We start from the raw sequence: 21838 nt of genomic DNA on the forward strand, positions 1-21838 counted from the left end.
CTCTTCACCTCCCTTCCTGAGGTTTTCTCATTTCTGCAACTGCTATAGGCTGCAGGGCCAGAGACCGGAAATACAAAGTATGAAGGTGCTTTGAGAGCATAACGAACCCGTAAGTGGGAGATGGTGTTTTGTTATTAATTCTTTTTGCTGTAGTTACGGGACACTTCCTGGTCCTTGTACTTGACTGCTTTTGGGAGTGACAAGTTCATGGCTCCTCTTTTTTTTTTTTTTTTTTTTTTTTTTAAATTTTTTTTTTTTTTCAACGTTTATTTATTTTTGGGACAGAGAGAGACAGAGCATGAACGGGGGAGGGGCAGAGAGAGAGGGAGACACAGAATCGGAAACAGGTTCCAGGCTCTGAGCCATCAGCCCAGAGCCTGACGCGGGGCTCGAACTCACGGACCGCGAGATCGTGACCTGGCTGAAGTCGGCCGCTTAACCGACTGCGCCACCCAGGCGACATGGCTCCTCTTAAAGCCCTCTTTTCCCTTAGCTCCCATGGGACACCTCTCTCTCTCTCTCCCTCACACACTCTCTTGATCCTTCATTTCTGCATGTGGTTGCCTTTTGAGGGGGGACTACTGGCTTCGACCTGTCTCTCGGATGCTGGTGCTTTGTCCTTGGATCTCTTATTCTCCCACACTGCACACTCCCACTGAGTGCGCTTACCCACACCCAGGACTTTGATTGTTATCCACATCAATGCTTCCAAACCAGACCTAAATCCTTCTAACTAGTGTATCTCCCCTTGGCTGTCCCACAGGAACTTCAAAGTCTCTATGTCCAAAGTCAAAATCTTCTCCTCAAACCCTGTCCTTTTCTCTGCCTTTTTTGTATTGGTAACACCATCTATCCAATTACCTAAGCCAGAAAGCTGGGCATCTGGGACTTTGCCCCCAGTTCTCTGTCAGGGGCACTGAGTCCAATCAATTCTACCTTTTAATATTTTTCATATCTGCTTTCTCTCCCTGCACTGCTACTATTCTAGTTCAGAACTTGCCATGTAACCCATCTCTTTGCCCCCTGCCTCGCCTTCCTCCTGCTGCCTGCCACAGTGCTGACAGAGCAATCAATTGCTGTCACTGCTTTAACCTCTCCGGCATCTCCCCATCCCTTCTGCTTTCACATGGACAACGAGGCCTAGCTCTGCTAGCTCTTCAGTCTCAGATCCTGCCAGCACCCCCTACTCCCCTGTTAACTGTGGCTCACTGACCTCAGGGGGTGGGTATGGGCGGAGTTGGCAGTTATAATCATGAATAAAGATTGTTTCACAATGAAACGATAGTTAAGTCTTGCACATAAACGAAATAAATATTTCTCAAATGAAAATGTAAGTAGACACATTTGGGAGTGTAAGTTCCCACTTACAATTGGGAATAAAGTAAACAACTTCATTTGAAAGTATAGTAAATATTTTGCAAATGTAAATATCAGTACATTTGGGATTAATAAGACACAAGTTCATTTAAAATTGTTGTAAAATTCCTAACAGACTTTTTGTTGGGAGGAGGGGGACATGATGTGCTTTTTTCAAGCAAGAGATTTAAAAGGACACTAACTATAATGGGGGAGGGCCATGACACGTGCCGACATCACAGAGGAACCCCAGTCCTTTGCAAGGCCTACGCCCTCACCTGGAGTGACTGAATTCAACACCCTGCAGTCCCACGTATGCGGTGCCCCTTCCTCCTGGAGCACAGCCCACCCTCCTCCCCTGTTAGACTAACCACACTGGGTCCTTGCAGAACTCCTCACGTGCTGTCCCCTCTGGGGAACCTTCTCTGATCCCTGGGCTGGGCAGAAGCCCCAACTCTGGACTTTTGTGTATCCCAAACTTCTCAATAACCATCTCACTGAACTGTAGTGTCTTACTCTCTCTCTCACTGGGCTGTGAGCTTGGTTAGGAAAGGGATCACGTCTTTCACCCCTAAATCCTTGGTGCCTAACAAGGTGGTTGGCATAGAGGGACAAAATATTTTGGGACAAGTGAATGAGCTCTGAGGCTCTTTTGCATTACTTCTTATCTTCTGGGGTGGAGTTTCTCCAGCTTGAGAGAGGCTCCCTGGAGGTTCGTGGAGTGTCTTCACAGATTTCATTAACCTACCAATTACTCTCACTCTCAGTGGTTCTGGAGATGTTAGATAAGACCTGAATTATCGCTGATTCTCAGTCATTCACCAGATAACTTATCCCAACCTGACATGAGGCCATTGATCATGGATAGTATTTTTTATCCTTAAAAAAGATCTATATGACCATCTCTTAGCTAAGCCAACATGAGTTAATTTCCTGAGACCCTGAGTCCCCATACATCCTCATCTATAAAGTCCCTCCATTATAAAGAGAGACCATGTGCTTTACCACCTCCATTCTATTTTTCCTGCTTACATTTTTCTTTTAATAATTATCCTGTTACCCAATGAAGTCACATTATGCTAAATATTACAATAATCTTTCATTTTTGTGAAAAATTTGTAAGTTTAAAAACAATCACGTTGATGATGAAAGTCACTGATTAGTACACAATGTCTGTGTAAAAGGCATTTTGTTATGATTTCCTTTGACTATTGCATTTAGTCCTTCCAATGACTAACTAAGGCGGGGGTTAGTATCCCTATATTATCCATGAGGAAATCAACGCTTAGAGGTGCCTCAACTAAGTTACACAGCCAGTAAGTGGTAGGAGTGAGATTTGCAATGCTCCCTCCAGATTGCTAAAGAGCCCTGTGAAGTACATGGGGCAGTTATTATTATTATTATTGTAACTTTATTATTGAGGTGAGGTCAGAGAGGTTAAGTGGTCTGGGCAAGGTCACATAGCTAATAGGTGGCTAAGCTAGGTCTCAAATTCAGTCCTCTGACACCTCTCTCTACTATTTCGTGTGGTGCTCCAATTCCAGATGGCACTCACCAAGATCATGTTTCTTTATTTCAAAACCTTTCCTTATCATATTTCCATCATATTTTGGGACCTCCTTTACTGCTCATGACTTTTCAAACCAAATGCTAAATGATCCAGCCGATGTTGAATTATTTTTCTTAATTCCCTAGCTGCTGAAGGCATTTAAATTATCCAAATATTAGGACAACTGCATTTTATCACCATCTGTTTTTACAAAGTCTGAGTTACTTTTCAATTCCTAAATTTGTTTTCTTTATTTTGCATGTTATTTGAAATGGGATTCAATGTGTCAGTGTGGAGTCAAGCCCTCTGCTCTCCAGGTCTCTATGGGAGCCCCTTGCCCAGGTCACCCTCCTTCCCCCCCACCAGCTGTCTATAGTTTCTGGTCATCATGTCTTGCCCTGTTTCTCGCTGGCCCTGGATACAGAAGCAAGCTTTCAACTATTCCGAGGTCCCAGAGAAGCAGGTCTAGTGAGCATACCCCTTGCCAGTCTTGAAGATATATGAAGATTGCTAGACTCTGGCCTGGCCCTGGCTGACCTTTTGTGGGGGCAGAGACTGGGGGAGCCTGTGTATTATTGGGAGCAGGCTTGGGAGCTGTGTATGCTTCTGGAAGGTATACTTGGGACCTTGAGTGGGAGGTGAAGGGACTTAGAGATAATCGTTCTGCCTCAGCTACTTTGAGGGAGTGATTTGTCTTCTCTTCTCTCCATGTGTAAGACAGACTAGATGAAACCTAAGGTTCCTCCTGTCTTTTTTTTAGGTGGTTGTCCAGAGCCTAACATCTAGCTTGAGGCAGTGTTTAATGTCAAACTCAGAATGATCCTGCACAAATAGAACTGTGACCATGACATTCACCTACCTAGGGTTCAGTAGCTCCCTGCTGATCTTAAAACACTGTCCAAAGCCTTTACAAGACCCTGTAAGCAAAGCCTTTTACCCACTTCTCCAGCCCCTTAGAGAGGCTCGCCCTAGTCCCTGCCAGCTCCCCACTCCCACCACCTCCTCTCATTCCATGCTGCAATTTCTCCCAACAAATCTCTGATCTCAGAATTTGTGGACATGTTGTTCCTGCTGCCTGGAGCCTTCTACTCCCTCCCACTTCCATCTTCCTTTTTCTGGCTAACTCCTCCCATCTGTCCTTCAGGTCAGGTGCTGCTCCAAAGTGCTACCCCATACTTCTTGGGTCTCTGCCCTCATCACAGGGTACTGGCATTGCTGACTGCTTATCAGTCCACTAGACAGAAGACCATGTGTCTGTCCTGTTCATCCCTGCACTTTTCCTATACCAACTTACATAGCAGGTACTCAATAGAAGGATTGGATATAAATATGCCGGCAGACGAACCCAGAAAGAAAAGATACTGGACTGGAGGGCCAGAGACCGGAGTCTTGCAGACTTGCAGACTTGCGGAATGAAAGGTACAGGCCTGAACACGTGAACAGTCCCTTCTGGTCTCAGTTTCTGGATCGTTAAACTATGAGAGAGGGGGAAGGCGGGAAAGGAGGAGTGGCGGCCAGGGGAGAAGGAGGAAGGAGGGAGAGGAAGGAGAATGTGTAAGAATCTGAGTGTGTGCTGGAGAGTGGGCACCAGCTCTGCTTGCTCCTTACTACCCTCCCACCTCCAAGCCGGACTCTCCTTACAGAGTACTCCCCTGGGTGCCACTAGAGGGCACTCTTGCTCTACACAACAGTGCCGGAGAGCCTACTCTGCAGTGGCTCCGGGGAAGCCAGAGCCTGAGCGTAGCCGCGAGAGCCGGCACTCCGTCCCCGCAGGGCCGGGAGCGTTTGGCCTCCCGGAGGAAGAAACCACAGGGTCAATCACATCCCAACAAAAACTTCGTTGCGGTCCACTTGGCAAGGGGCCCACCCGAATGTGGCCAATATTAAGGAATCATGCGCATCCGGGCTTCGATTCCCGCCGGGGTGCGGGCTTCTCCGCCAGTGTGCAGGGAGGGGGTCCGCGCAGGTGCGGGGCTGGCGGCGCCCGCGCGACCCGGCGCCCCACTCTCCCGGCCGGGTTCCCGGCGCCCCGGCCTCCCCGCCCGCCGCGCACCTGTGTGCGCTTTACAGGCCCCCGAGGCCCAGCTGCCCCCCTCGCGGCCCCCTCGCTGAGTTAGGAAGCTGGTATGCGCAGCTGCCCTGCCCTTCTCCGGGTCAGGGGCAGGTTAGAGCCTGGAAGTTCGAGGACAGAGGGGCCTTGCTCCTCTCTCCCCTGCTCCAGGCGCGGCTGTGCATCTGGGGTAGTTTAGAAAGGAAGTTCCTTTGAAATGGCCATGAGTGATCGCTACCCCGCTGATGAGGGCTGCTCAGGAGTGCCGCAGGCTGGTGTCACCCCATCTCACTTGCCCGCTGGAGCAAAGGCTGAAGGATGCTCATTACCCTCTCTGGGGGGGGGGGGGGGGGGGAGGGGGGAGGTGCTCCTGCCTCAGGGGTTCTAGGGAGGATTACTTTCAAGTGTGCCCTGAAGTTTTACTCCTGCTTGCTTTTTGCCTTGCCTGGAATGTGGTAGAATCTGTCAAAAAGTCCACTCTTCCCTCCAAGCCCCATTGGATGTGGCCTCCTTCACGGCGCCTTATTTGATAGTCCCAGCTGGAAGAGAGGCCCATTATCTGCCGCTCCCTCTTTAGCACGCGTCCTTCTCAGCTTTGTTTTATCTGTGTGCTGGAGTCATTTTGCATGCTAGACCCAACTGTTCTCATCCTACTTTTCAGTAGCATGTGGTTTGGTGCCTTCTTGCTTCTGAGAGTCATTCTAATTAATGTTTGTTGAGTTCCACCCAGTCAACCTCTCTAAGGAGTTCTCCTGACTGGACACTCCAATCTCTTTCTCTAGTGTTAGTTACAGGAGACTGTAAGAGAGAGAGCAAATGGAGACGAAAACTTCCTGTTTCCCTCACGCCACGCCCCCAAGATATAATGAAGTTCCTGGCCACTGAGGCGTTTTGAGGTTGATATGATCATTTGCCCTTCATTCTGTTCTTTGAGGGGTCTACTGAAACAGTGAGGAGTTTTGATCTGGCTTCTGTATCACCGAGCAAACACTGGGACTTCTTTACGCAAGCAGAGCTAGGGGATTTTATAGGTGAGTTGTTAGAGATATAGGCTTTTCCTGTTTGCAGTCAGGTTTGGGGGTCATGACTTGATCTGTGTTCTATCCAAGTCTGTGTAATAATGGTCCAAGCCATAATGGGATTCTACCACGTGCTTCTAATGGCTTAAAATAACTTAGCACATTTGGCAGACAAGATGAGAGACCAGCTAAGGAACCTGGATTTATACTGATATTGTTAATTCCCAACAGATGAGCAAATCATCTGGGGGCACTTTGGGAAGAAAATCTGATTCTGTGACCATCTCAAAGCTCCATGTCATAGGCATATCACACTCAAACCACAGGACACAATAGGAACCAGCTATAAAAACTATGGGGAGACTTTAATATGTGGTTAACTTGGTTCCCTTCCTGTTGTAAAGAATCAGTGCCATGATCTCTGACGTTCATGAGTGGTATGTAAGGGGCATTATTCATATCCCTACTGTTCTCTGCATTGTACAAATTCAATTGTAGCAGGCGTAGTCCTAACCTTACCCGTGAAGACAGAAAGCCCAGAAACATGCAAATGCATGGTCAGACACACCATAATTAATACATTATACAAGGAGAGAGATGAGGAAAATCACACTTCTCGGCCTGGATTTCGAGGTCTTCTGCGTTCTGGCTCTATTATATTTTTTGTGGCCCTTCCCCTCACCCTATAAAGTATTCCAGTCATGTAAGATGATTTGCTACCACCCACCCCTTTCAAATAAAATGGGCCTTGAACTTTTATACTTCTGAATCTTTAGTAAGCTCATCCCACTGTCTGGAATCTCCTTCTGTCTAGCGTTTCCTAGATGTATGGCTCATCCTTCCAGCTCCTGCTTAATGGGCCTCAGCCTTGAGGACTTCCCAGATTGCCAGGTCAGAATTCATGTCTCCCTTCCTTACACTCCCCTCTGCTATATTTACCCTCTTGTCGTCTGCCTTATCTTCTTGTCTTAGTCTCCTCTGTGGCAAGAGACCAGGTTCCCCGAGCCCTAGCTGTGTAGAGCTGGAAGAGGCAGTGTGGGGGTGAGAAGTGTACCCTTTACGGGCAGTCTGCAGGTGAGATGAAGAGAGTCAGGAGGGCAGGTGTGTGCATGTGTAGTTGTGTGTGCACGCACATGCACATGTGCACAGATGGGTTTTCCGTATGTAAAAGTATGAGATCAAGTCCATAAGCCACACCCTGAATTAGTTCCATCATTCTAAAGTCACAGCTCCCTGGATACCTATTCAAATATGTTAAATCAAGGGGATAAATATCTCAGTTTTATGGGATTTTGATAAAGTGTTCCCTGTAATATCAGGTGCGCTGGTGCACCCTCAAAAGTGAAAAATAGGACATTCCAGGTGTCACAGGCTCTGTTCCAGGGCCCACAGATGTCAAAATGCAAAGTGTGCGGTGACTCTGAATCATTCTTGCAAAGATGAGCAGAGAAGAGGTAGTCTGCCAAGTGACTGTTGGTGTTTTCCGCAGCTGGTCCATAGTTCGGTGCTCCAAGCGCCTATTCTGGAATGAGCCACATGTTCCTGATGCTTGGCAGCCAAAGAAATCCTGATTCAGGGCCCAGGCCCTGCCACAGGGATGAGCTAGATTAAGACTTTTCAGTTTCCTATGTCTCGTCTGTCCCCCAAACCACAGCCTCTGGAGGGTGGGGAGAAGGGAGAAGAAAAGGGCCATTTCTTCTCAGTCCAGCGGAACTGCCTTCATATTCTGCTTCCTTGCCCCTCAGTTTAGAATCCACTGCTTGGAAACGTGAGCTTTAGCCTAAGGTGCTCATTTACCAGTGTTTCATCTGGGTTATCTGGAACAGAATGGAAATCTCTGCCTGTAGCCAGAGTCCCCAAGTGAGCGAAGGTGGGGAGGGGAGACCACAGCCTTGATGGGCAGCTGTGCAGAGATCCCAGCTGCTGGGAGTGGGCTGCAAGAAAATGTATTCTGGAGCCGAGGGCAAATTAAAAACTCTCAGAAAATAACCCTGAGTGCAAAGTGAAAACCCTGAATTCCTAAACATCTTGGTTTAAGATGTCAAGTCACTGTAAAGTATAAAAGCATTTTATAATCCTCTAATCTGCACAGTGATCTGTACATTACTAATCTGGGAGTTAAAACAAAACAAACAATAAAACCTTTGGGGAACCGTACACATCCTTCTACTTAGTCATAGACAACTCCCGGGGGCTCATGGCATGTTCACACCTTTGGCAAAATGGCTTAGTGCCTAAATGAAGAATAGGATCTGGGTGAAATCAAAGATGCAAATCAGCTGGGATTTTGCTCCAGTATTTTTCTAGAGGGACAGTGGTTCTCGACCTTGGCCACATATTTGAATCACATGGAGAGCTTTAAAAACTACTAGTGCCTGGGTCCCAGGCCAGAGATTTTGGTTTAATTGGTCTGGGGTGTGGCTTGGGCATTGGGGTTTTTAAAGCTCTCAGGTGATTCGAAGTGCAGCCACGGCTGAGCACCAGGGGTAGAAGGAAGAGTGGGGATATGTTTGCAGCTGGGGGTGGAGGGGAATCACACAGCTTTCTGACCATTACGTTCCGAGTTTATTGTGAATAAAAAGAGCTTTTCTCATTGTTTTGGAGTACTGTGTCAACAGGCCCTGGTGTTTTATCCTAAAAGTCAGATGTGAACTTTTCAAAGGCAATTTTTTTTAACAGTCTGAAGTGAGCATTTTTGCTATTTCAAAAGAACTGCTTCATCTCATGTTTCCCTCTAGTGTGTGCTAGAGGGGAAACTAGTGTGCACACTAGTGAGATGAACATGTTCCTCAAAACACAGCACAGAAGTGTGCACGTCGCACTTTACGAGAGGAATTAAGAACCGAATCGGATGAAGCATTTGCACAGATAATGAACTCTGCGTTTAACATTGAAAAAGAAAAACATTGTGCTTTTCTTGAAGGGTAAGTTCTCAAAGGCATTTAGGTTTCTTTCAGGTCCTGGGCTGTGGCACGGAGAGTTCCCTACAGACAAAAGGTGGTTCAAGCTCTCTCCAGGCAAGAGGAAAGGGGGGGATTAAGTATATTATTCAGTTCTTTCACCATATTTTCCAAATTATGTCTATAATTATTTACTTAGATAATGCTATATACCTTGGTTATGGCTACTATCTCTTTTTGAACCACAGGACACCCTGAAATGAGCACATGGGTTAAAAGAATCCAAATTCTCTAAGTTTCAATGAGTAGTAAGCTTACATTAACTAAATATTTGTAAGGCTCATTTCTCTATATGGTTACTTCTCTTTATTTTTTTCTACAGACTGACTCAGAGTCTTACGTGTAATATTTTTATAAATATACATACTCATATATATATTTGTATTTCTACTTGTACAGTGTCCGTTTCAGACTTTCTGAACTGAAACACTAACTTGAACATTGCTGGTTAGACTGGGTACCACCTTCCTGTTCGCTCAAGGCCAGCTCCTAAATCTCTCCAATCCCAGGCACCTTTCTTGCTCCAGCCTCTGCTGCTTATCTCTCCTCCTAAGGGGCTCTGAGTGCCCTTTTTAAAAGGGCTAAAGATGATATGGTTGTGTCTGCAGAGCAGGGCCTTTTCCTCCAGGTAAAAGAGGGCTCCATTCTAATGCTTGCATTTAAAAAAGGGATCCTCTTTTTTTCTGCCTTTTTAAAACCAGCACCTGTGTGGGTTAATAGCTTTCCTCACACACTTTCAGCTTGAACAGCACTATTGATGGTTCTTACCTCTTACAGAACATCAAAACAAATTCCAAAGGCATTAAAAAAGTACATATAAAAAATGAAACAAAAAAAGAAACTAGAAGAAAGATACATATTCATCTGATTCTAGGAACATAAATACATAGACATATAAATGGAAAGGAAGAAACCACAAAGCAAAAGATATACAGATTTAACTATATAAAAAGGGAATACTTCTGTATGTCAAGATAATACCCTAAAACTGAAATAGTTGGAAAGACAGCAAATAAAATACTGGGGAAAATATTTAACATATGTGATAGTTAGCAAAGGGAAAACTGCCTTATGTTAGAAAAAACTTACAAATCATTAACAAACAGATAATAACCCAAATGAAAAATAAGCAAAAGACATAGAAAATTAATAAAAGAAAAAATAAGAGACATAAAAAACTTTCAAGCTTACTAATAATACTCAAAGATACAAATGAAGATGAGAATATATTTTTCATTATGAAGTTGGCAACAATTTAAAAATAATACTGTTCTGTGTTGGTGAGGTATATCCGAAATAACAAAATGCTCACATTTCCTACTCCTTTTCAGACCTCCACAACTAAGCTTGTCTGAGGTAAGAACATTGAAGAGCTAATTATAGGAGATAAGGTTCTATAGCTCAGTGGGTTCTAAGGTGAGCAGTCTGGAAACCAGGTCATTTGAGGAATTGTTGAAAGAGTTGAGTGTTTGCTTGGGGGCTAGAACTCTACAGGGAGACCTTGAAAAACTGTTATGAAGAAGGTATAGATTTACTCTGCTTAATTTTTCCAAAGCAAGGGTAGAAATGGGAAGAAAACACCCTCTGGCCACATACAAGGAGGATCTTTCCTACAATCAGAACTGTCTAGTCCCAGAGTGGGCTGACTCATGACATGAGCAGTCTCAATAAACAGAAGCTGATGGGCTTTCTGTCAGGGACGTTATAGAGAAAACTTCTTGATCTCAAAGAGTATTTCCAAATTTTTCCTCTATAAAGTCATCTTTTAATAACTACAGAACTTTCATAGAGTGGTTTATTTTAAGAAGAAACTAATTTAAATGATCCCAGGCAAGTGGAGATAATGGAAACCTGCAGGGAGTACATCTGGTTGAACAGAGTTCAAAAACTCCAGGTACCAACTAATAGCAACAGTATAGAAATTCAACACTTAGATGTCTTGAGTCCACTGAGGTAAGTGGAATAATGGCCCTTTGGTCCCAGAAAGCAGGTCTTCAGGTTTTGTTTCTGAGTGCGTGGGTGAAGTCTTGGTATAGAATTCTTAGGGTTAAGACTTTTCCCAAAGCTCCTTTTACCAGATCTGTCCATATCCAAAAATAGATGTGGCACTTCTAGTCATCATTAGAGAGAGAGTGTGATAGGTCGGCTGGTAGCTAGTTCAACCCTCACACTCACCAAGCTCTGAATCTGGAGATGAAGTATCGTAACGTGGTCTGTTCCAACAGGGACATGAAGATATTTTTAAAAGTCTCAGCACCTGGGAGTCAACTTGAGTATTTTCAGAACTATTCTGTTTGGCTAACATCAAATGACACCCTTCTAAAGGCAAGCAGTTAGATGCCAATGTTTTTCTTTGATATAGGATTTAATGAGGGTGAAATCAAAGCAAAAGTCATATCCCGAAGAGATGGAAAAAATAAGCAGTATGTAGAAAAAGAAAAAAAAAGATGTTAATTTCTTCACAGAATAGGCAATAAGATTCTGGGTTCATAGGAGTGTTAAGTTTCTTTCAGCTAAAATCACGGCAGCTGAAGGAGAGGCTCATGCAGATAGGAAATTTAAACATTTAATATGGAACCTACTAGCCCCAAAGCAGAAATACTCTACACCTCTCTCATGTGTCACCCATGCTTCCTGTTAGTTGTTTGTTTCTAGTAAGAGAGATGAACTCCTTTAGGACAGGGACCTCAAAATCCCCTTCCCCCTCCCCCAAACACCCCATATTAAATATTTCTTGAAGGCTATTGATGATGTAGGCTGGCATTAGGAAGATCAGGAGATATTCTGAGAGAGAGAATTTGTATTGAACTTTATGTTCAGACTTTTCCCCCTGATTTGTCTACTTGGGATTCCTGAGGCAGGTTAGACTGCTGAAGGGGAACAAGTTATGTCTGGAACAAAGTAGGATCTCAATAAAAGGTGATGAATGGACGAAGATATATGTGAAGACTCACATGTCAGCATCTTTCCCTCAGAGATGTACTTCTGGGCTTGTGTTCCATTAGGTGAAGTGGAGCTAGCTAGAGGTGCCTATGTGTATGGGGTCAGAATATAATAAGTCAAGACTAATTTTTATAGGCCCCAAATTAAGGCAATTTATAGTTACTGCTGGCATTTAAGAATCCTTTTGTTTGATAAGAGCATAGAAGAAACAAGGGAATTCCCCAATTTGGCTGAGAAAAAAAAATAGCTTTATCAAAATTCTATGACTGGGGGAGGGGCACCTGGGTAGCTCAGTTGGTTAAGAGTTCAATTCCTGATTTCAGCTCAGGTCATGATCTCACAATTCATGGGTTTAAGCCCCAAATTGGGCTCTGTGTCGATGGCACAGAGCCTGCTTGGGATTCTATCCCTCTCTCTCTCTCTCTCTCTCTCTCTCTGCCCCTCCCCAGCCCTCTCTCCTTCTCTCTCTCAAGAAAATCCAATGAAATTTGAATTAAAAAATATTCTATGTCTAGGAAAAAGTATCTTAGAAGCAGCTCAGAGAAAAATTTTCAAGAAGGCTCTGAAATTAGGACTTGTGAAGAAAAGTTGACAGAACTGGTATGAATTAGACTAGGAAAGAGAATATTGTTGAGTAACCTGATACTCTTCACATCCATTCTGTGAAGAGCCTACGATGAAATGAAACCAAACAGTATTGTGACAGTGTTATCTGTACTGAGTATTTGTCAGTATGTCATTACAATTTTATATTGCTGGACTGTTGGGGTAGCACAGAATTGAGGAAGGTGCACTGGATTTGGGGCCAGGAAAATGGGGTGCTAGATACTTTCTAGGTCTATCACTTAATAGTTGTGTGACTCTCTCTCTCTCTCTCTTTTTTTTTTTTTTTAATGTTTATTTAGTTTTGTGAGAGACTGCAAGCAGGCAGGACTCGAACTCAGTAGCCAAGCCATGAGATCATGACCCAAGCCCATGTTGGACACTTAACCAACTGAGTCACCCAGGTGCCCCAATAGTTGTGTGACTCTTGAATAAGTCACTTAATGCTCTAAGACTTGTTTTCTTCAACTCTAAAGTATGAGGGAGGCAGGAATTGTTCAATTTTCTTCATGGGGCTCTTCAGAATGTCAAATGACATAATGGCTATTAAAACCATTTATTTTTATCTATAAAGTCCAAGCTACAGTAGGCCACAGTGTTCTTATAAAATTAAGTGTTCAGACAGGACTGAAATTGTGGGCACTCCTTCCCCAGAGGTCTTCAAACCTAGAGCATCGTCTAGTCTAGTTGGCTTTGCCACAGACTATCTATCTAAGGGTATGGAGAATGAACCAGATCACTTCAAAATGTCATTCTTCCCAAGATTCTTTACATTTACTGATTCCCTTAGGTTTCTGTGTTAGAATACAATACTCAATGTGATGAAAGTTGCTTCTTTCTTTTCTAATTTTTGGATAGTTTCCCCTTCAAATTGGAATTGAACAAGATACATAGGGCAGGGCACTGGGATGTGACCAAACACCTGTTCTTGGTTTGGCTTTTCCCTAAAAACATGAGTCCTGCTTTTTGATATAAGTTGACTTCTTTGGCCCAACTTCATGTTGCTTCCCTGTTTGTTGAAAGACATTAGCGATATTTATGTTTTGGGTAGAAATAATTCTCTAGAGGACAATGTTTACTGCTTTGTGTGCACATGGGGCACTGGGCAGATTCTCTCCTTTGTGGATGACAGAGATGCCCCAAAGGTGCTCTCTGACTTATCCAGAATGGGAACTAATATTGTTTTGGGTGTAAATGGTCAGTCTTTCTCTCAGAAAGGTGAGAAACCAGGGAACAGGACAGAGGATGGACTTGCAGCTGGAGGTTTTCTGGAGAAAATATTACTGCCACTCCCTCTTATAGCACAGGCTCTTTGTGTGGCCTTTTAGTGGCCTGAGGAAGCTACTTGGCTGGTGACCATGGAGACAACAGGCTCCAAAAGTGAAGTGGGAGTGGGGGAAGGAGAATGGAAGAGAATAATTGAATTTTAGAGTTCAATGGGAAGCAGAACTCTTTTAGCTCAACCTCCCACTGAGTGAGAATCTTGGAGCACCTCTGAGATGGCCATGGCTGCTCACTCTCTGAGTAATAGGCTACCTCCTAAGAAACCCTGTCCTCAGTCAGACCAGGCAAGCCTTTGGAAAATGAGCTCTTTTTGTGGTGAAATCTTTCTCTTTTAAATTGTACTCCTCGTTTGCTGTCATTTTAGAGGATTCTAGGCTAAATCTGTTTTCTTTCACTTCATCCCTGAAATATCTGAAGAAAGTCCTCATGACTTACCTTATTTTTCTTCTCTGAATTAAATCTCCCTATTTCCTTCAGCCATCTTTAAAGTATATGTATTCCAGGCACAGAATACCCTTCTCTTGTACACACTTCAGTTTTCTAAGTTTCCCTTCTCCTATCCTATGGGGTAGGCACCCACCTTTTGTCTGATTCTGAGAATGAGAACTATCTCTCACCTAAAGACTTTAGACTAACTATCTCTCACCTAAAGACTTTGAGTAGCAGGTCCTATGATTGGTTTACTCACTGAAATGAGAAACAGGAACCCTCATTTATGGACTTGGATGCCTAGACTATGCCTGATTGTGGCCCTAAGGGTGCTTCCAGTACCTGACAGTACTTGACCCCCAAGATCATGTGGAAATATCTTTTCAGAGATTTCAAATATACCCAGTCCTGATGGCAGCTCCAAGAGAATGAGAATAACCCCATGTTTTCAACCAATCATAAAAGTTTGCTGGCATTTCTCTACTCCTGAAACCCCAGGCCAAAAAGTCTAACTGGCTTATATGGCACACTGACTTGCTCCATATCCTCTTTCTGGTTCCTCCAGACAAGAGCAATCACAGGTTCCTCTGCTCCCAGAGCCTTCCATCCTCTTCTGAGCTAATATGGCTCCAGGCTGCAACAAGGAATTAGCAGACACAGAACACAGAATCTGGCCCTAGAGGCTTATAAAACAGAGAAGGAGACACCAAAGGCTGAAATCACTTCCTTGCATTTCCTTTCATCCTCTCCTGCAGAGTATGCTTCACCAAAACCACACCCTTCCTGTGAGACCCCTATCTCAGAACCACTGAAGGCTCTTGCACTTATTTGTAGTTATGGAGCAGAGCACTGGGGGCACTGGATGTGCACCTGGTAGCCCCTACTGGCAGCTAACAGTTCAGGATGGCACGGCACAGGGTCAGAGCCACTGAGGTCTAGAATGGGAGAGGTGCCAAATTAGCAGTAGTTTACAGGAGAGAAACAGGCTTAGAGCATTAAGTGAAGGGCTCAAATTTTCACCGGGAAGTAGTGGCAGGATTAGGTCTGGAATCCAGTTCTCTTAACTCCCAGTCCAAAACTCTCTTTAACATGATATATGTAAAATCATATGTGCGTGTATTTATGCCTATATACATATGCATGTGCATGGGTGTGTGAAATTTTCATTTGTAGAAGGTTTCATTTCACCCACATGCTCTAATTTGATTCTCACAATAACCCCCATCTGACAGGTAAGGGAGCCGAGGTTTGCCCAGTTAAATGGTAGCAACTGGATTCATATCCAGGCCTTCTGAGTCCAGTTCCCTCTTCTTTCAATTGCATGGCATTGTTATTTGATCTCAGTGGGCGTTACCAAATCCCTCTTCAGGACTCCTGTGGAATGAAATTCTCTTTTTCTCTATTCCTCGGACATTCTCAACAAAGTTGTAACACAACTCATCAAGGTGGTGACAAGGTGGGGTACAAGATGGCATAATTGGAATGTATGTGATATCAGTAGCCAGTGGGAGTTGCTTCAATCACTCTTAAGGATGGGAACAAGCAGAAGGGCCAAGGTGTGGCCAGGTTCATAATCCTGGAGGTAGGGACTTAGGGTGGGGTAAACAGGGTTGGAGGCTTGTGCCCTCGGTTGGTGGGGGAACAAGCTCATAAATTGATCCTACCCTCTGACTACCATCTCCTCCTGTTTCATGGATTTCCATCTGTACCATTCTTATCATAATCTTAACAAGTGTTTTAGCAACATATTATCTTAAAAAACTGAGAAGACTCTGCTTTGGAAGAGCATCTTAGAGATGTCAGAAAGAGAGCAATTTTTTTCCCTCTTCCTCCCCAACGAACTAGAGTCCTGAGTTGAGGAAAAGGAACACAATGGGCATTTACTGCACACTTATTATGTGTCAGAAACTTTACATAGATTACTTTATTTACTCCTCTCCACATGAGATGAAGAAACTGAGACTTGCAGATTATGTAACTTGTGCAAGGACACACAGCCAGCAAATGGCCTGTTGGACTAAAGCATTTGGCCAGTTCCTTTCACGCAGTATACATGACTTTCCAACGCTGGGCAGGCTCAGTTCCTAGTCTCACTGGCTCCACTGGACCCTGAATATCACAATCACTGCTGAGGTGTCAGCCCTTCTGCCAGAAATAACTTTGCAGGTCATTAGTGAGTGGCAGTGGGAGACTTGAACATATTCATGGTCCTCAGAAAATCAGACCCAGGGTGAGAATTTGTGAGCTGGAAGGGACCCTACCAAATATACAGCAACACTTGAATTTTGCAGATTAGAACACTGAGGCCAAGGGATTAGGATTAGAGGATCTGCCCAGGTCAATAATTATTTAGTGAAGCTGGGACCAGAACTGGTTCTCCTGCCTGAGATGAAGACCAGGAATTCAGCACACTGGTCATGAACTACTGGGAAATAGAAAGAGAGTGGATAAAATACTCAAGAGAATCTCCTAATACAGGTAGGATTGAGAGGAAAAAAAAGTAGATGCAATGTACATGTTGCCAAAGAAAAGAGCCAGTATGTGAACCAAGACTGAAAATACAGATCTAGGGTGGCCTGAAGAGACTCAATAAGTGACTTCCCAGATTGTGTTTTGTTCCCATTGCACATACAGTTGGAAGCCAAATGCAAGCCACCAAGGTTGCAGTGAAACAGCGAACAATTATAGCGCAAATAGTTGTGGGCAGCTGTGGGAGTGCAAGCCACCTGCTCCAAGTTTACAGCTTTGTTAAACTTGGTAAACATTAAAAATGCAATAGGAATGCTCCCAGTCTGTACAGCATCCCATACCCTGCCTGGGAGGCCTTACTCGGGGAGCTGAAGTGGCCTTGCCTGTGACCAGGCTCTTCTCACTGTGGCCTAGAGCTGTTTTCTCTTGGCAGAGGTCGGTGTTGTCAATAGTCTCTGGCAGAGATGGAGGGAGGTAGGGAGTATCACAGAATCATATATTTATAGAGTTTGAAGGGACCACAGAGCCCTCAAAATATAATTTCTCTTCAAACATTCAAATAAGGAAACTGAGATACAAGAGGTGATGGATCTAAAGTTATACATTTAGGGGCAGAACAGACTCTTGAACTCTGAACTTTCAACCCTTTGTCCAGTGCTCCTCCTTCTAATGCCATGAGGTTTGTAGATGCTGACAAATAAGGAGTTATAGCATTACAGAATGTTACAGATGAAAGGGGCATGGTTTTCAACTACCAGAGTTTTTGGTTGTCACATGACTAGGGGATGCTATTGGCATTTAGTGGGCAGGGACCAAGGATGCTACTAAGTAGCTTGAAATGAGATTATCCTTCATAATGAATTGTCTTGCCCAGATACCAAAAATGCCCTTGTTGAGAAATATTGTGTCTACCATTTGACTCCACGGTTGAGGAATCTAAGCCTAGAGACAGGGAGGGGTTTGAGTCAGCAGTCCCCTGACTCCATTCCACTGAGCCCCCAAATGAATTAGCAACACTAAAGGGGCAATTCTAGCTCCTTCCCCTCCCAGCTCCTGCTGCACTTGTTCTGAAGCTATTTCCAGGTTTGCACGTACTTGGACTTCAGGCCCTCCTGTCCATAGGGCTGCAGTAGATACTGGTGCACGAGCTTGTCCCTGAGGGTCCCGGCCAGTTTGATTTTCTTTCTTGATCGGTGCAGGTTGATGATAAAAAGTGTAATGGACCCTCGAACATAGTTGTGGCTGAGAAGGAGAGAGAGAGAGAGGGAGAGAGGGAGAGAGAGAGAGAGAGAGAAGGGAAAGATGGAAATAAAGTTGTCAGTTAGTTACTGCTAAATAATTTATAGACTGCACCAAACAGGACTGCCTCAGGAAAGGGCACTTATTTTATAGTTCTTGGTCACCTACACCTTCAAAGACAGGAAGGCCTTGTTACTGTGGCTTCCTGCAAAGAAGATACCTGCTTCCCACCAAACTCTTTTTGTTTTTGTTTAAATGTATTAAAATTATTTTAGAAAACAAAATATCTTTTTTCTGAATATGAAAATAAAACATGCCGATTGCAGAAAAAAAGGGAAAAATACAAAGACATACAAAGAAGAAAAAGAAAATTATCCTATAATCCAAATATCTTGAGATATGATAAAATTTTGGTAAACATCCTTCCACTATTTTTTGTTTTATTAATTCAATATTAATTCAAATATTTACAGAGTACTTTCACACATACATATACATTTCTCAGTTTTCATTTAATTGGGACCATATTGTTTCTTCACTTTGTGAACATCTTAAACATATTCCCATGTTATTATGTTATTGTATTTCCTTCTATACTTATAGAAGAATGCTAAATTCTTCAATCATAGTAATGTAACATAATTTGTTTAGTTAACCCCCTACATTTGGGGACTTACATTGTTTTCAAATTTTTGCCATTTCAAATTACATATTCCATTATATAAACTTTTGCATATCACCATTATTTCGGATACAATCCTGGAAGTTGGGCACGTTAGGTCAAGGGGAATGCACATTGCATGGTTCTTAACCAAATCTCTGCTTCATTTCCAGTGATGCCCCTCCCTGTGGGAAGATTTTTTGTCCCTGCTCTGTTGAACCCTAGAGATTACACAACTGGCTTTGGCCAATAAAATGTGCTGTTAAAATCTTTGGGCATAAGCTTTAAGAGGCAGCCTGTGTTTTTGCTGTGTCACAAGACCATCGATGTTCATGACAGAGGTGACTCTATTGACCTGCATCCTGGAATGAGGAGGATGTGGAGCAGAGCTACAGCTGAGCCATGGCAGACAAGTAGCATGAATGAGAAATACACTTCCTTATGGAAAGCCGTGGAGATTTGTGTGTCCTCCATTATCATAGCATCACCTCACTCATCCTGATTGATACACACATTTTGCTAATATTGATGTTAATTCTCTAGAAAGCTTATACTAATTTGCTCTGTGCAGCTATCTATAAGTGCACCCATTTCCTCATACCCTTAAGAATAATGGATATTAACATTTTAAAATACCTTTCTCGGGTGTCTGGGTGGCTCAGTCGGTTAAGTGTCCGACTTCGGCTCAGGTCATGATCTCACAGTTTGTGAGTTTGAGCCCTACATTGGGCTCTGCTGACAGCTCAGAGCCTGGAGTCTGCTTTGGATTCTGTCTCCCTCTCTCTCTCTGCTCCCTCTACCCCCCAAAGTGAATGAACATTAAAAATAAAATAAAATAAAATAAAATAAAATAAAATAAAATAATAAAATAAAATAAAATAAAACACATTTCACAACCTGAGAGGTGATAGTGGGATTTCAATGTTGTATTAATTTGTATTTTTAAAACATTCGTGCAGAGGTGCAGTATTATTTTCATTTGCCTGCTTGCCATTTCATCTCTCGTGTGAACTGACTATTCATGTCCTTTGCCCATTTTCTATTGATTTATAAAAACTATTTACTAAAGATGGTGATCCTTTGTCTGCATGTATGTTGCAAAATTTTCCCCAGGTTTCTTTGGCCAATTCAGTTTGTTTATATTTTATTTTGATGTATAGAAGTTAAAAACTTGGGGCACATGGGTGGCTCAGTCAGTTAAGTATCCTATTCTTTTTTTATTTAAAAAAAATTTTTTTTTCAACGTTTTTTATTTATTTTTGGGACAGAGAGAGACAGAGCATGAACGGGGGAGGGGCAGAGAGAGAGGGAGACACAGAATCGGAAACAGGCTCCAGGTTCCGAGCCATCAGCCCAGAGCCTGACGCGGGGCTCGAACTCACGGACCGCGAGATCGTGACCTGGCTGAAGTCGGACGCTTAACCGACTGCGCCACCCAGGCGCCCCAGTTAAGTATCCTATTCTTGATTTCAGCTCAGGTCATGATCCCAGGGTCGTGGGATGGAGCCCTGCGTCAGGGTCCGCACTGAGCATGGAGCCTGTTTAGGATCATCTCTCTCTCTCTCCCTCTGACCCTCCCGCACTTGTCTGTGCTAGTTCTCAGAAAAAAAAAAAAAAAAAGGTTAAAAACTGTTAGGTAGTCAAATTTATCGATCTTTTTGATTTCTGCTTTTGCTGTTTTACCTAGACCAAGATTATAAAACTACTCACATTTTGGAATCCTTTTAAACCAGCACAGGATGTTCAGAAGCCTGGAAGAACTGTATGCCTACATGCAAGAGCCTTCCAGCATGTATCAACAAAACTATAATGATTTCCTTCTTTCTTGTAGGAAAAAGACTTTGTTTCTAAGGGGTCCCCTAGGGCCCCATCTGGATGGGTTAATGAGAGGAAACAGAAGAAATGACCCAGTCCTGCCTTCAAAGGAGGATTTCAGAGAAACTCTAAGTCAACTTTGCCCAGAGGAAAATATCATTCCTTGCAGAAACATCATCCCTTAGCCTCTGGGTCACTCACCTCTGCTTCTAAAGGTGCTAATGAAGAGTTGAGTGACTAAGGGCAGGTCAACATGATAACTTGGGTTGCTTTTGTTTTGTTTTGTTTTTTAATAATACAGTTACCAGGGCTCATCCTGGAGATGTTGATTCCATCCATTTGTGATGGGGGCTAGGATATATACATATATATTTAGGATATTTGGCAGATGAGTTGGGTTTGGAAACCACATGCTTAGAGTAATCCATTAAGTTTATTTGTGAGAATAATTCCCAAAGTATATTCCACTGACTGTGTGTCAGATGGTTCTTCTTGCGTCTGTAGGAGGGCACATTATTGTGTTCAAGGCTTTCTGGATGCCTGCACTGATATTCTGATAGATTGTTAAATGACTTCTTTCTGGCTCCTCCTCCTCTGGTCCTTCTTCTCAATATTCTGAATCATGTGAAGTAACTTTTAGAGCCAACTGAGTAGGTCAGAAGAGAATGCCCATTTACTGAGCAAACTTGTGTCACTAGAGCTCAGAAGAGAGATTCTGCTAGCCTGTGTCAGCGTTACCATCGTTAAAAGAACACCAACTATATTCCATTGGTGGGTGGGCTTTAGGTTTAGCTTAGCTGAGGAAACTGAGGCAAACACCATTAATTACAGGCACTCTGGGCTTCAGAGTGTGAGCAAAAGTAGGCATGGATGGGTACCAATTTTGCCAGGCTGTGGTAAGCTCTTTTGCTAACTACCAGCAGATAACTTTCTCAAAGGCTAGCAGTGGAGGAGGGAAAGCTGTGTGCTTGCATTTACAAGTTTCTCCTCTGCAGAGCTGGGGCAGAATGAGCCCTGGGAGACTGCAGAGGAGAAGGGTGGGATGTGGGGAAGTGGTGGGTGGGAGGGAGACCTGAAATCACAGCATAGCTGCAGGGAAAGCTGTCTTTTCAAGCTGCTTGGCAATGGTCTGATTTCCATTTACATAGTTCCCCTGGGGGAGACAAACCTGTACTGAAAGCCAGCTCACAGACCAATGTGCAGAGGCTCTCACAGAATGCACAGAGCCTCCTCAGGTAGGAACTGGCATTGAAGACTACCTCAGCTGTCCCTTTTTCTGCCTGGCTGATGGGCAAAGGCATTAGGCAGAGGTCTTCTGGCTGCGAAGCCACATTCTTGGGTGGAGACTGCAGCACCAACCTGAGAGTACTGTGTCAAGAATACAGATTCCTGAAGAATATGTATTCTCTGCCCACAGAAAAGTAAGCTTGGAGGAGTATCTGTTCCCTAAGAAGATGGGGT

At 43.7% G+C, this 21838-nt stretch overlaps 1 protein-coding gene across 2 annotated transcripts in view; it reads right to left on the reverse strand.

Moving 5' to 3' along the window:
* Positions 1-21838, reverse strand: part of HPSE2 (heparanase 2 (inactive)) — a 663646-nt gene that overhangs the window by 3289 nt on the left and 638519 nt on the right. For both annotated transcript variants that reach the window (XM_025917871.2, XM_086680598.1), the window contains one exon: positions 17758-17904. In XM_025917871.2, the coding sequence (XP_025773656.1) occupies positions 17758-17904 (147 nt within the window). The remainder of the gene's footprint in view (positions 1-17757; positions 17905-21838) is intronic.

The sequence above is a fragment of the Puma concolor genome, chromosome D2, assembly GCF_028749965.1.
Source record: "Puma concolor isolate L17-30 chromosome D2, mPumCon1.1.hap2, whole genome shotgun sequence".
Lineage (NCBI taxonomy): Eukaryota > Metazoa > Chordata > Mammalia > Carnivora > Felidae > Puma > Puma concolor.